The sequence below is a fragment of the Manis javanica genome, chromosome 5 (genome assembly GCF_040802235.1).
Source record: "Manis javanica isolate MJ-LG chromosome 5, MJ_LKY, whole genome shotgun sequence".
Lineage (NCBI taxonomy): Eukaryota > Metazoa > Chordata > Mammalia > Pholidota > Manidae > Manis > Manis javanica.
In genome coordinates, this window is record NC_133160.1 from 103,726,175 (window position 1) to 103,740,362 (window position 14,188).

Consider the following 14,188-nt stretch of genomic DNA (forward strand, 5'->3'; position numbering starts at 1 on the left):
CAAAGGAATGAAAACATGCACACACATGTTTGCAGTAGCATTATTCATAAAAGTCACAATGTAGAAACAACTGAAATATTTACCATCTACTGAATGGATAAACACAATGCAGTTTATTCACAAAAAACAATTCTACTTATCAATAAAAGGCAACTACAGATATATGCTGTAACATGGACAAGCTTCATTATGCTAAGTGAAAGAACCTGGATGCAAGAGACTGTATGTTGATAATTCCACCTATATGACATGTCCAGAAAAGGGAAAAAATCTGTGAAGACAGAAAGCAGATTGGTGATTGCCAGGGGAGGAAAGGAAGCTGGGAATAACAGTAGACAGCCTGAAGTGTGTTACTTGGGTGACAATAATGTTCTAAAACTGATATATAGTAATGGTTGCATAACTTGGTAAATTTAGAAAAATCATTGAATTTTACCCTTGCAATGGGTGAATTACATGGTATGTAAACTATGACTCAACAAATTTGTTACAGAAAATACACTACTTTGAGGGATGTACTATCACCATGCAAGAATATTAACAACCTGATTTATAAGACATACAAAACACACACTTTCAGAAGAGAAAACCTTACAGGTATTTGTATTTCTTTCTATAAGAATTGCAAAGAAATTTCAAAACATAAATGAAGATATACCAGATTAAAAACACTGATGAATTTATGGTTAAGCATTAATTTCTGTATTACATAGATTCAAGCATATTGCTTTTGCTTAAATATAAAATGTTAGAATTATCCTTATCAACATCATAAGGTTTACAATGACAATAAATATGCTAAGTGTCATATTTACATTATATCACTTACTCATGTGTTTTCATTCTATTTTATTTTATTTTTTAATGTGTAAGTATAAGAACCCTGTGGGGTTAAGAATTATAATTTTCATTTTACACGTGAGAAAACTAGGAGTTTTGATAAGTTAAGTATTAGTCCCAGGTTGTTAACATAGATAGCAAACAGTTGGCTGCCTGCCGTCAAAGCCTGAACTCCTATTCATACACTGCTTCCTTTTGAATAAGTACAAAAACACTAAGTGTTAGATATCCCAAACATTGGGAAAATTCTTGGCTAATTAACTATCTTTATTCATAACTCAATCAGGTTTCAGTGGAAGTGAGCTCCAATTTATTCAAAGATACATTGAGAGAGACTAATATCCCTGATGAACATAGATGCAAAAATTCCTTAACAAAATATTAGCAAACTGAATTAAAAAATATTTCAAAAGAATCACCCATCATGTGAATTAGAAATGAGTACATCTTGCCCAAGCCCCGCTCAACTTGTAGAATCATGAACAAATAATTGGTTGTTATTATTTTAGTGACAAAGTTTTGCGGTGGTTTGCTAACCAAGCGTAGAAACCTGAAACAAGGAATATCACTCTCCTTTGCCTAAAGTATGTCAGCACCATTCCCGTATTGTGTCTGATGTGGAAATACTCTTTGCTATAGGCTTTCTAGATAATAAGAAGCTTCTGTAAATTAAAAGATAAGGACATTTTTCTGCAGCATGAAATCAGCAGGTAATTAAAAGATTTTTCTGATTAAATTCTGATAATAAAATAATGGATAAATTACAATACAAAAAGGAGAGACATCACTCATTATACCACAAAAATCAATGTTTATCTTTTGTTACATATTCTTTAGTCTGTTTGTGTATTGACGCATTTTATACAAAAAAATGCATTTTTCATAACTGGGATCACACTTTATATAAAGACTGTACAGTATTTTATTGTCAGCCCATAGTTATCAAGAAACTGATTTGGAGATAATCGCTTAAGGGCATATCTCTTCTTACATGTATCTTAAAATATATAAAACAGTCGTCTGTTCTCCCATTTTAGCAAAAATCTGTTATAAGAAACAAATCATAAATGCCTGAAGAAAAATAATTTTAATAAATATATTTTGCCATATGTCATCTATATGTATTTAGTATAATATCTGTATAAACATAAGAAAAGGTCATGTCACATGAAGTTCATTGTAGATGTTGTTTATCCCATTACATGAAATTTTACTATGAGGATCCAACTGACAAATTTCTTTCTAATTTTGGAACCAAAAAATTACATTTCTCCCAGATAAACTTGGATATAAACTTGTTTATATCTTGTAGACAGGCCCGAACTATGAAGTACTGAACTGTTTTTCTTTTTCAGAGTGTAGAATAAAACATGGGGCTCTCCTGCCAAAAGCATATTTGCATTATTGAAATTTGTTCTCGGACCTGGGTTTTTAATTTATTTCTTTAAATCTACATTTAATTTTTCTCTCTCAGAGAGAATTATGAATCTTTATAAACTATCTATAATACTTTTTATAAAACGGTAGGATTTTAATCAGTTGACTGATCCTGTCCTGTTTTTCCATTTATCATTTCCATTTATTGTTATATAATTAGTATTTTTCCAAAATTTTAATGTACCTGTGTAACATTTTGTATATTAATGCACTATTATTTAATTAACCATACTCAACTGCTGGAGATAATAGATTGATGTTCATTTTTTACTATTATAAAAACTAAGTAACTTTGCACTTAAGTTTTTTCTATCTATCTTCTAAGACTAGAATTTCTTGCTTAACAGGTCTTTAAAAACATGACCACATTTCTTAAGAAAGGCTAACATAATTTGCACTTTCTCAATCAGAATACCTATACTTTACCAGCACTGAGTATTATCATTGTTTGGGATTTTGTTAATATGAACAGTAAAAGGGTATTAAATCAGTTAATGTTCTTTATTTTTTTTGGATTTTTAGCAAGAACCCATATTTTCAATGATGCTTCCTTTATCTCATGTCATGTATTCAAATGTATTCCCACCCATGTGCTAATTCTATACTTTCAAAGAGAAATAATACTTAGCAGACAATTTTTAATTTCAAGTATCAAGACAAAGTCCAATACTGAGAATCTCACTTAAGGAAATAATGCAAAAACAGAAGATATTTACGTGAATGCATATCCACTATGGCATTATTACAGTAGTGAAAAGGGTCACGACATAATGCTCAACATTATTGAAATGGTATGAATAATTTACTTGTAGGGTGAAATATTAAATATTAAAAATTATTCTCACAGAGGTTGCCAATGATCAGATGTTAAGTTAAAATATATTGGAAAAAAAGGGCATTTTTAAACTTCTAATATGGAAACATTCTGCTACACAATGTTAAATTAATAATATTAGGTTAAAAGATGATTTTTTTCTACTAAAATGTAAAAAGGTGAAGAAAAGGAGGTAATTCACATTATGTTATCACTGTTTAGTGTATTAGTAGAGCTGTGGATACTTCAACATTCTTCTCTGGAACTTCCATTTTCTGAATTTCACCACACTATACTTTCTCTTTGTTACGTTGTAAATTTATTCTAGATTAAGGAAGAAGCTATATAGCTATATATTTAAGGATATAATACTTTCATTGTTATTATTAAAAAGTTATTTTAATCACATTGCCAATATCCCAATCGCTGCTTATCAATACTTTTGATATATCTTAGCTGAAAGAATTTTTTAAAAACACCTAACAAGACTCCTATTTTAAAAGTTCACTCTTGAAATTAAAAAGTTCAATACAGTTTTTTTTTTTTTAGAACCAAAGGAAAAAAAATATTTGAAGGAGAAAAAAGTATGGAAGAGAAAGATATCTAAAGCATCAAATTTTTGACTCAGTCACTAAAAAAACAAACTATCCTTCTGTGGTCATATAATCTCTCTTTTCAACTGTTACAACATCAATTAAGGTTATGCTATCTCAGCTCAATGCATCCTTTCAGTTCAGTCTGAATATCTCAGTGAAGGATGGCGAGTAAAATCCTGGAGTCTACCTGTCAAATGATGGTTTCTCTCCGCAGTCGAAAGCGTCCTGGAGCTCCTTGACAAGATTAGCCTGGCCCGGCAGTCGGAAGAGCCCCTCCTCCTTCAGCCCCCTTTGTCGGATGAAGTCCACACACTGCTCCACCAGCATGGGAGCCAGCCGGTTCCCATACCTCTTCTCGTAACGGACAGTATCTTCCAGTTTCTGCCCAAAAATGCCTGGAGAAATAAAGGATCCCAATGAATCTGAGAACTGCATCTCTTCTTACTATGTTGCTTTCTTTTAAAACTCGGTGTGAAGGTAAAACAAAGGCTGGAATGCTTGCAAGCATTTAACATTTCGTACTCCACAGTCTTACAGAATCAAATTCAGTACGTACAATTCTTCAAACGAAAAGGCTTTATCTTATGCTGCCCTTTCCCCCTGTATTTCATATTTAGTCCATAACTGAAATAGAAATACAGAGTTTAATATATCCACTTGGAAATAAGAAACACTGCAATAAATATAATTTTCGTTTTGGATTTTCTTTCTTTTTTTTTCTTCTGGAAATGGAATTGTATTCAAAAGCTTAAAAGCAGAAATATTCTGTAGACAATAGTCAAACTCTACTTTTCTTACATGTTCAGTTTTCATTAAGTTTAATATTGGTCATTTCTCTGCTCACCTTTTGTTTCCAGTCAAGTGATGATGCAATGATTACACAATTGATGAAATCAGGAAAAGAAACCCAGAATTTTCATCCATATGAAATATTTCAGACAGTGTTTACTCTTGAAAACCTTGATCTATTAATTTATTTGAAGGGAAATCTTCTGAATCGTGAAGCAGGGCACACCCAAAGTGAGGAGGCAGGGTCATGGTGGTTGGCCCTGACAGGAGGTTTATTGTACCACCCATTGCCTAGAATTGCCAGTACATGGTGCTAGTGAAAAGCAGGCCAATTTCGATTAGTTTTATTAATGATTTAAAAATATCTACAATGAATTCCTTGGTGCTTCTGTTTGGGGATGAATATCCCCACTATTTATCCTTTGTACCTCACTGATTAAGAAACAATGCCTCTAAAATATATTAACATCAGGTGGTAGCTTGACAAAAATGATCAACCTATGAGAAAAGAGAGGGGGAAAATCCAAAGCAAATGTGACTCCGATGTTCTCAGTTGGGATGAATGTCACTAAATCCTTTAGATGATCTAATGAATTTCCTAAAAGGGGACGAAAAAATAGTGTTGCATGTTGAAATTATGTAAGAATGTTTGGGGAATTATTTCAAAACCATTATGTTAAGGATTTCACAAAAAGAACATATGCTTTATCTATCTGTAAAGAATATATGATGTATGGATTCAGTAATGAAAAAACCGTCATATTCTAAAAAATAAACACCTACTACCAAAGACAATATTCTTAGCCCAGGTAGAAACAATAATGAAAAAAACAAACCAAATTATTCCAGACCTGACATTAAATCCAGCACTAATGGAATTCCTTTAAGGAAAAAAGTTTGAGTGAGAAGTGTGTATAAAACAGAATTAGAAATGGAATTTTCTAAGGGCAGGAAGATTAATGCAGGTAATAGGCCTGTTTAGCTTAGTTTGAGGACTTTAGAACAAGTCGTTTCTCAGTGACAATGTGTCGGACATTGCTGACTCCATACACAGTCACACTCTTATTTTCTCTTATCTTCATTTTAGAAGCTGGAAAATTAAATATATCCCCTACTTCAATAGGTTTTCTGAAGTATCTAGGAAAAATTGTTTTCTTGGTGAAAGAGAAAGCATAGGTGGAATTGCCAGCCACTCCTTTTTCCTATCTGGAACTTTGACATCTGTCCACCTAAGGGTCACCTTCTGACTACTAGGTAACAGCCCTGATGGTAAAGCTGAATGATCCAGAGACAAGGGAGCTGAAACTATGGAAGCACAGACCCAGTGCCAACAGCACCTTCTTCCATATTTTCCTTAAACATGAGAAAAAGAAGCCCCTGTGTGTGTAAGCCACTGTTTTCCATTATGTGCAGCAATGCAGAATTCTGACCCACAGAGTGGTGATAATGAGTTTGAAGATATTCTAGTAGTTTAGTAACAAAGCTTGAAAATGGGTTATGAATGGAGAATATTGACTCTTTCTCGGGAGTTCTTTGATGCTTGTTTGGGTGGGGATGTTTGGATTCTCTCCTGCTAAAATGAAGGTAATAGCCTTTCAAAGGTACTTATAGGATATCTTTTAAAAATAATGCTCACATTTGGGAATAAATCTTATGTACCTGTAACTTTTCACTTACTGTTTTGGATTGATAAATATGTAAGGTTTCCCTCCAAACCCAGCAGAAAATCTACTAAGTATGTTCCAATTCATTTTTTTTTTGTATCATTAATCTACAATTACATGATGAACATTATGTTTAGTAGACTCCCCCCATCACCAAGTTCCCCCCACATACCCCATTACAGTGATTGTCCATCAGTGTAGTAAGATGCTGTACAATCATTACTTGTCTCCTCTGTGTTGTTGTACACCCTTCCCTGTGACCCCACCCCACACTGCTTTCTAATCATAATGCCCCTTTTCTTTCACCCCTCCCACCTTATCCCTCCCTTCCCACCCATCCTCCCCAGTCCCTTTCCCTTTGGTAACTGTTAGTCCATTCTTGGATTCTGTCAGTCTCCTGCTGTTTTGCTCCTTCAGCTTTTTCTTTGTTCTTATACTTCACATATGAATGAAATCATTTGGTACTTGTCTTTCTCCACCTGGCTAATTTCACTGAGCATAATACCCTCTAGCTCCATCCATGTTGTTGCAAATGGAAGCATTTGTTTTCTTCTTATGGCTGAATAATATTCCATTGTGTATATGTACCACCTCTTCTTTATCCATTCATCTACTGATGAACACTTAGGTTGCTTCCAGTTCTTGGCTATTGTAAATAGTGCTGCGATAAACATAGGGGTGCATCTGTCTTTTTCAAACTGGGCTGCTGTATTCTTAGGGTAAATTCCTAGAAGTGGAATTCCTGGGTCAAATGGTATTTCTATTTTGAGTTTTTGAGGAATCTCCATACTGCTTTCCACAATGGTTGAACTAATTTACATTCCCACCAGCAGTGTAGGAGGGTTCCCCTTTCTCCACATCCTCACCAACATTTGCTGTTGTTTGTATTTTGGATGGTGGCAAGCCTTACTGATGTGAGGTGATAGCTCATTGTGGTTTTTAATTTGCATTTCTCTGATGACTAGAGATGTGGAGCATCTTTTCATGTGTCTGTTGGCCATCTGAATTTCTTCTTTGGAGAACTGTCTGTTCAGTTCCTCTGACCATTTTTTGATTGGATTATTTGCTTTTTGTTTGTTGAGGTGCATGAGCTCTTTATATATTTTGGATGTCAACCCTTTAATGGATCTGTCATTTATGAATATATTCTCCCATACTATAGGATGCTTTTTTGTTCTATTGGTGGTGTCCTTTGCTGTACTGAAGCTTTTAGGTTTGATGTAGTCCCACTACTTCATTTTTGCTTTTGTTTCCCTTGCCCAGGGAGATATGTTCATGAAGAAGTCACTCATGTTTATGTCTAAGAGATTTTTGCCTATGTTCTTTTCTAAGAGTTTTATGGTTTCATGACTTACATTCAGGTCTTTGATTCATTTCGAATTTACTTTTGTGTATGGGGTTAGACAATGATCCAGTTTCATTCTCTTGTATGTAGCTGTCCAGTTTTGCCAACACCAACTGTTGAAGAGGGTGTCATTTCCTCATTGTATGTCTATGACTCTTTTATTGTATATTAATTGACCATATATGTTTAAGTTAATATCTGACTCTCTATCCTGTTCCACTTGTCTGTGGGTCTGTTCTTGTGCCAGTACCAAATTGTCTTGATTACTGTGGCTTTGTAGTAGAGCTTGAAGTTGGGAAGTTAGATCCCCCCTGCTTTATTCTTCCTTCTCAGGATTTCTTTGGCTTTTCGGGGTCTTTGGTGGTTCCATATGAATTTTAAAACTATTTGTTCCAGTTCGTTGAAGAATGCTGTTAGTATTTTGATAGGCAGTGCATTGAATCTGTATATTGCTTTAAGCAAGATGGCCATTTTGAGAATATTAATTCTTGCTAGTGAAGAACATGGGATGAGTTTCGATTTGTTAGTGTCCTCTTTAATTTCTCTTAAGAGTGTCTTGTAGTTTTCATGGTATAGGTCTTTCACTTTCTTGGTTAGGTTTATTCCTAGGTATTTTATGCTTTTTGATGCAATTGTGAATGGAATTGTTTTCCTAATTTCTCTTTCTGTTAGTTCATCGTTAGTGTATAGGAAAGCCTCAGATTTCTGTGTATTAATTTTGTATGCTGCTACTTTGCTGAATTCCAATATTCTAGTAGTTTTGGAGTGGAGTCTTCAGGGTTTTTTATGTACAATATCATGTCATCTGCAAATAGTGACAGTTTGACTTCTTCTGTACTAATCTGGATGCCTTGTATTTCTTTCTTTCGTCTGATTGCCATGGCTAGGACCTCCAGTACTATGTTAAATAACAGTAGGGAGAGTAGGCATCCCTGTTTTGTTCCCAGTCTTAGAGGAAAAGCTTTCAGCTTCTCACTGTTACGTATGATGTTGGCTGTGGGCTTGTCGTATATGGCCCTTTTCTTCTTTACTAATCTGGATGCCTTGTATTTCTTTCTTTCGTCTGATTGCCGTGGCTAGGACCTCCAGTACTATGTTAAATAACAGTGGGGAGAGTAGGCATCCCTGTTTTGTTCCCAGTCTTAGAGGAAAAGCTTTCAGCTTCTCACTGTTATGTATGATGTTGACTGTGGGTTTATCATATATGGCCCTTATTATGTTGAGGTACTTGCCCTCTATACCCATTTTGTTGAGAGTTTTTATCATGAATGGATGTTGAATTTCGTTGAATGCTTTTTCAGCGTGTATGGAAATGATCATGTGGTTTTTGTCTTTCTTTTTGTTGATGTGGTGGATGATGTTCTTGGATTTTCAAATGTTGTACCATCCTTGCATCCCTGAGATGGATCCCACTTGATCATGGTGTATGATCTTCTTGATGTATTTTTGCATTCAGTTTGCTAATATTTTGTTGAGTATTTTTGCATTCTTTGTTTATCAGGGATATGGGTCCTTAATTATCTTTTTTGGTGAGATCTTTGCCTGGTTTTGGTATTAGAGTGATAGAATGAGTTTGGAAGTATTCCCTCCTCTTCTATTTTTTGGAAAACTTTAAGGAGAATGGGTATTATGTCTTCTCTGTATGTCTGATAAAATTAATCCATCCAGCAGTTAATCCATCTGGCCTGGGGGTTTTGTTCTTGGGTAGTTTTTTTTTCTGATTCAATTTCTTTGCTGGTAATTGATCTGCTTAGATTTTGTATTTCTTCCTTGGTCAGTCTTGGAAGGTTGTATTTTTCTAGGAAGTTGTCCATTTCCTCTAGGTTTTCCAGCTTGTTTGCGTATAGATTTTCATAGTATTTTTGAGTTTTTTGAGGAATCTCCATACTGCTTTCCACAATGTCTGAACTAATTCACATTCCCACCAGCAGTGTAGGAGGGTTCCCCTTTCTCCCTTTCTCCACATCCTCACCAACATTTGCTGTTGTTTGTCTTTTGGATGGTGGCAAGCCTTACTGGTGTGAGGTGATAGCTCATTGTGGTTTTTAATTTGCATTTCTCTGATGACTAGAGAGATGTGGAGCATCTTTTCATGTGTCTGTTGGCCATCTGAATTTCTTCTTTGGAGAACTGTCTGTTCAGTTCCTCTGACCATTTTTTGATTGGATTATTTGTTTTTTGTTTGTTGAGGTGCATGAGCTTTTTATATATTTTGGATGTCAACCCTTTAATGGATCTGTCATTTATGAATATATTCTCCCATACTATAGGATGCTTTTTTGTTCTATTGGTGATGTCCTTTGCTGTACAGAAGCTTGTATTTCTGTGGGGTCCATTGTGATATTTCCTTTCTTGCTTCTGACTCTATTGATGTGTGTTTATTCTCTTTTTCTCTTAGTAAGTCTGGCTAGGGGCTTCTCTATTTTGATTACTTTTTCAAAGAACCAGCTCTTGATTTCATTGACTTTTTTTCTATTGTTTTATTCTCAATTTTATTTACTTCTTCTCTGATCTTTATTATGTCCCTCTTTCTGCTGACTTTAGCCTCAATTGTTCTTCTTTTTCCAGTTTCAAAAACTGTAACTTTAAACTATTCATTTGGAATTGTTCTTCCTTCTTTAAATAGACATGGATTGCTATATACTTTCCTCTTGGTACTGCCTTAGCTGCATCTCACAGAAGTTGAGGCTTTATGCTGTCATTGTCATTTATCTCCATATATTGCTTGATTTCTGTTTTAATTTGGTCATTAATCCATCGATTATTTAGGAGCATGGTGTTAAGTCTCCATGTGTGTTTGAGCCTTTTTGTTTTCTTTGTACAATTTATTTCTAGTTTTATGCCTTTGTGGTCTGAGAAGTTGGTTGGTAGAATTTCAATCTTTTTGAATTTACTGAGGCTCTTTTTGTGGCCTAGTATGTGGTCTATTCTGGAGAATGTTCCATGTGCACTTGAGAAGAATGTGTATCCTGCTGCTTTTTGGTGTAGAGTTCTGTAGATGTCTGTTAAGTCCATCTGTTCTAGTGTGTTCTTCAGTGCCTCTGTGTTCTTACTGATTTTCTCTCTGGTGGATCTGTCCTTTGGAGTGAGTGGTGTGTTGAAATCTCCTAGAACAAAAGCATTGCATTCTATTTCCTCCTTAATTCTGTTAGTATTTGTTTCACATATGTTGGTGCTCCTGTACTGGGTGCATATATATTCATAATAGTTATATCCTCTTGTTGGACTGAACCCTTTATCATTATATAATGTTTTTCTTTATCTCTTGTTACTTTCTTTATTTTGAAGTCTATTTTGTCTGATACAAGTACTGCATCACCTGCTTTTTTCTCCCCGTTGTTTTCATAAAATAACTTTTTCCATCCCTTGACTTTTAGTTTGTGTATGTCTTTGGGTTTGAGGTGAGTCTCTTGTATCCAGTTCATTCTTTACGTGAACTATCAATGAGAACCAAACTTCTAAGATCTGGATTTACGCAGTAACGAAAATCCATTAAACATTCTTTATTTTAAATTTGGAGAATTTCTTTTGTCCCAACAGCTCAGGGAGGTGATAAAGGTAATGGTAAGTTTTGCTTCTGAAGAATACTCTGGTTTCCTTTTTTTTTCCTAATGATAAGAATTTACTTAAGAGGTGTAACAAGAAACTAAAAGGCCCTAACATCTTTCCATGTATTAAATACATATTACATACTAGGACCTTGACATGTATTCTCTTATTTTCAAAATAAACATATAAGGTAGTTATTGTATACATGAGGAAATTGGGGCCTGGGGAGATTTACTGAATCTCCCAACGTTAGTGATGCAGCACCAAGTGGAAGAATGGAATCCATATCCAGATTTATTCAACCTTAAAACCTTTGCTCAATCCTGAATACTAGTCCTCTTCCATATTTATTTGACTAAGTGCCCTCATTTTCTAAAAATAGCTAAATTGGCTCTAAAAAGTGATAAAAGCTAAGCTGTACTTACATATTCCAAGTATAGATACAAGCAGTTTATGTGCATTTCTCTCATTTAAAAAGTCACAGCACTCCATGCGGTAAGCTCCACTTCAGAAGACTGAAGCATGGGAAGGTTCAGTAACCTGCTGAATGTCACACAGCTAGCAAATGGTGGAGCCAGGATTTGTCCAAGGCTGCAGAGTTTCAGAGCCACTTGGCATCTATTACACAGTACTGTGAAGTGTGCATATTGGCTGAAATCTGAGTTATGGAGGCAAAAAACCTGCCACTTACTAGCTTTCTGAGCTCAGTTGCTGTCATCACACTAGGAGGGGTGCTTTCTGTTGAGAAAAAATGCAAATTTGGGAAAGGGTCAGAAAATTAAAAAAGGAGAAGGGGAAAATATGAACATTTAGGGAGCATCCTGCCTAAGGAAATTATTTCCTTTATATGAAGTGCTATGCCTATTTAACAATATAATATATAAGAGAGTTAAAGCATGTAGACAATATATACCTATGCTTAGAAATTATTGTGGAAAAATAAGTTTTCTGCTATAGATTTGGTCTTGCAAAAATGATATGAAATGTTCATAATAGACATATGCTTCCCATTTTGTAGCACTGGAAATAGAAAGTCCCAAATATTTCTGACTTATGATGACAGATGTGAGTTAACTTCCTGGATGAATGTGTTTTTGTGCAGAAAGTTATGGGAAAATTCTTTTTAAAGCTGATTTATTTAGAATTTCTTTAAGCAAACAATGAAACTTCAAATTTTAAAATTAACAAAAAGCCCAGAAAGGTCATGATCCATCCCCAACTAAGAGCAAGAGGAAAAGGACACATTAATTAGTAGATCATTAACCAGAATATTCCCTGTGGTGTGAGTCATGCACACAGGTCCAGCTATGCTAATTTAAATTTCCAGGGAAGCTTCTCACTCCCTGACAAAACTGCCCTTGGAATTCCTGGGTGATGGTGGCATGTCATGCATATTTCCCCTGGAAGTACATTGATGGTGTCATAAAGTGTTACTGAGGACATGATTTTTCACTGAACTGAGAAAGTAATTCAAACATGATTTTATTATAGCTTCAGCACCTGATATCCTTCCGGATATGTAAGGTTCCTCCTTTGCATGTGATTTATACACCCAATAGCTAAAGGCAGCCTGTTATTATTGAGCATGATCAGATAAATATATTCAAATTTTACCCATCCTACATATGAATAAACAAATATAAAACTAAGCCTTCATGGACTCTCTGTGCCTTGCTATTATTTATTCTTTTTGCTCCTTGATTCCCAGTTAAGCATAACTCTGGTTCCATATTGTCACTTTCTACCTCTTGTCCACCTATTGCAATTTGTCCTCTGACATCATCATCCACTAAAGGAGCCTTTCCTAAAGTCACCCAATTCCTAGTTGTCAAAACACTGACAGCCAAATTTTTTTTATTATTATTTTTGCCTCAAGCCCTTTAAAACTATCAATCTCACTCTTCTTTCTGACATTTCTCATAATTCTTGCCTTCTAGAATACTCTTCTTAATCTCCTTCTTGACTATACTACTTACCATACCATTTCATAAATTTACTGGTGCTCTGGGTTCTGTCCTCAGCCCCATTTTCACTTTATTTGACACAATTATTTTGCTGGACTCCAGTTTTGCACCTCAATTTGGGCCATATTGTGATCTTTAGCATGGGATTTCCAAGTGCCCATTAGACCCTTCCTCAACACGGACATCTCAAAACATTCTCAGACTGAAAATTTCTAAAACTGGCTAAACCATCTTTACTTTGAAACCTGTTCTACTTGCTGTAATCTTGATTTTTGTTTACAGTACCAGTTATGCCCCAATATATTTGAAGCGCATTCTGAGAGTCAACCTAGATTCCTCGCTCCTTCATGACCCGCATTTAGTCACCATGTCCATCCCCTTTACACTCATTGCCACTATATTAGGCTCAATCATTGATGTTTCCTAAGTGACTTTTTGAAGAGCAGTGTCTCTAATTCAGGGAAATGCTGACCTAGCACTCTTGATAACATTTGAACTCTATCATGCCCCTCTTTTGTTTATTTCTTTTATTGGCACCCGCTGTCTAACCAAACTCCTTTTCATGAAATACCAAGTCTCTACAATCTGATCTCTGCTTCTTCATCCACCATTCAATCAACAGATGCTTAAGTAGCATCCATTGTGTGCCAGTCAAAGTGCCATATTCACCCTCATTTCTGCTGCTTCCTCAAAAAACACCCATGCTAACTATACTGAAACATTTGTTGTTTTCTAAATGTAACATAACTTCTCATATCTTCAGGCCTCCTTTTGGAAGGTAGGTCCTGCCATCATGAATCAGTCTAAGAAAACTTATCCTGCAAGATTCAATTCATATCACCTTCTGTAGTAAGTCTTTATTAACATCCCTTCACTCCTGCCCACAATGCAAAGCTTGATATGTTTCTTCTTTGATTTCTTAACACACTGCTTTGTAATTACTTATTTGGCTGTCTAATCAAAAGAGGACTGTACTTTCACAATTACTATAATGAAATAATTTTTTACATTTATTATTGTTATTGTTATAAATAATATTGGGAAACAGCTATGTACTACATATCTATTCTATGAACTTTAGAGAGGTTTAGGTACATTTCCCAAGGTGCCACAGACACAAGGTCTAGACTGGGATTGTTTCCTGATCTGAATGACTCTCAAGCTCATACTCCATTTTGCTGTAGTGCTAT

General features: G+C 35.1%; 1 protein-coding gene across 14 annotated transcripts in view; it reads right to left on the reverse strand.

Annotated features, from left to right (window-relative positions):
- ARHGAP24 (Rho GTPase activating protein 24) overlaps positions 1–14,188 on the reverse strand; it is a 504,620-nt gene that overhangs the window by 31,728 nt on the left and 458,704 nt on the right. For 9 of the 14 annotated variants that reach the window (XM_037021162.2, XM_037021163.2, XM_073237336.1 and 6 more), the window contains one exon: positions 3,875–4,082. The exons of the other annotated variants lie outside the window; for them this stretch is intronic. In XM_037021162.2, coding sequence (XP_036877057.2) covers positions 3,875–4,082 — 208 coding nt within the window. The remainder of the gene's footprint in view (positions 1–3,874; positions 4,083–14,188) is intronic. 14 annotated transcript variants of the gene reach the window in all.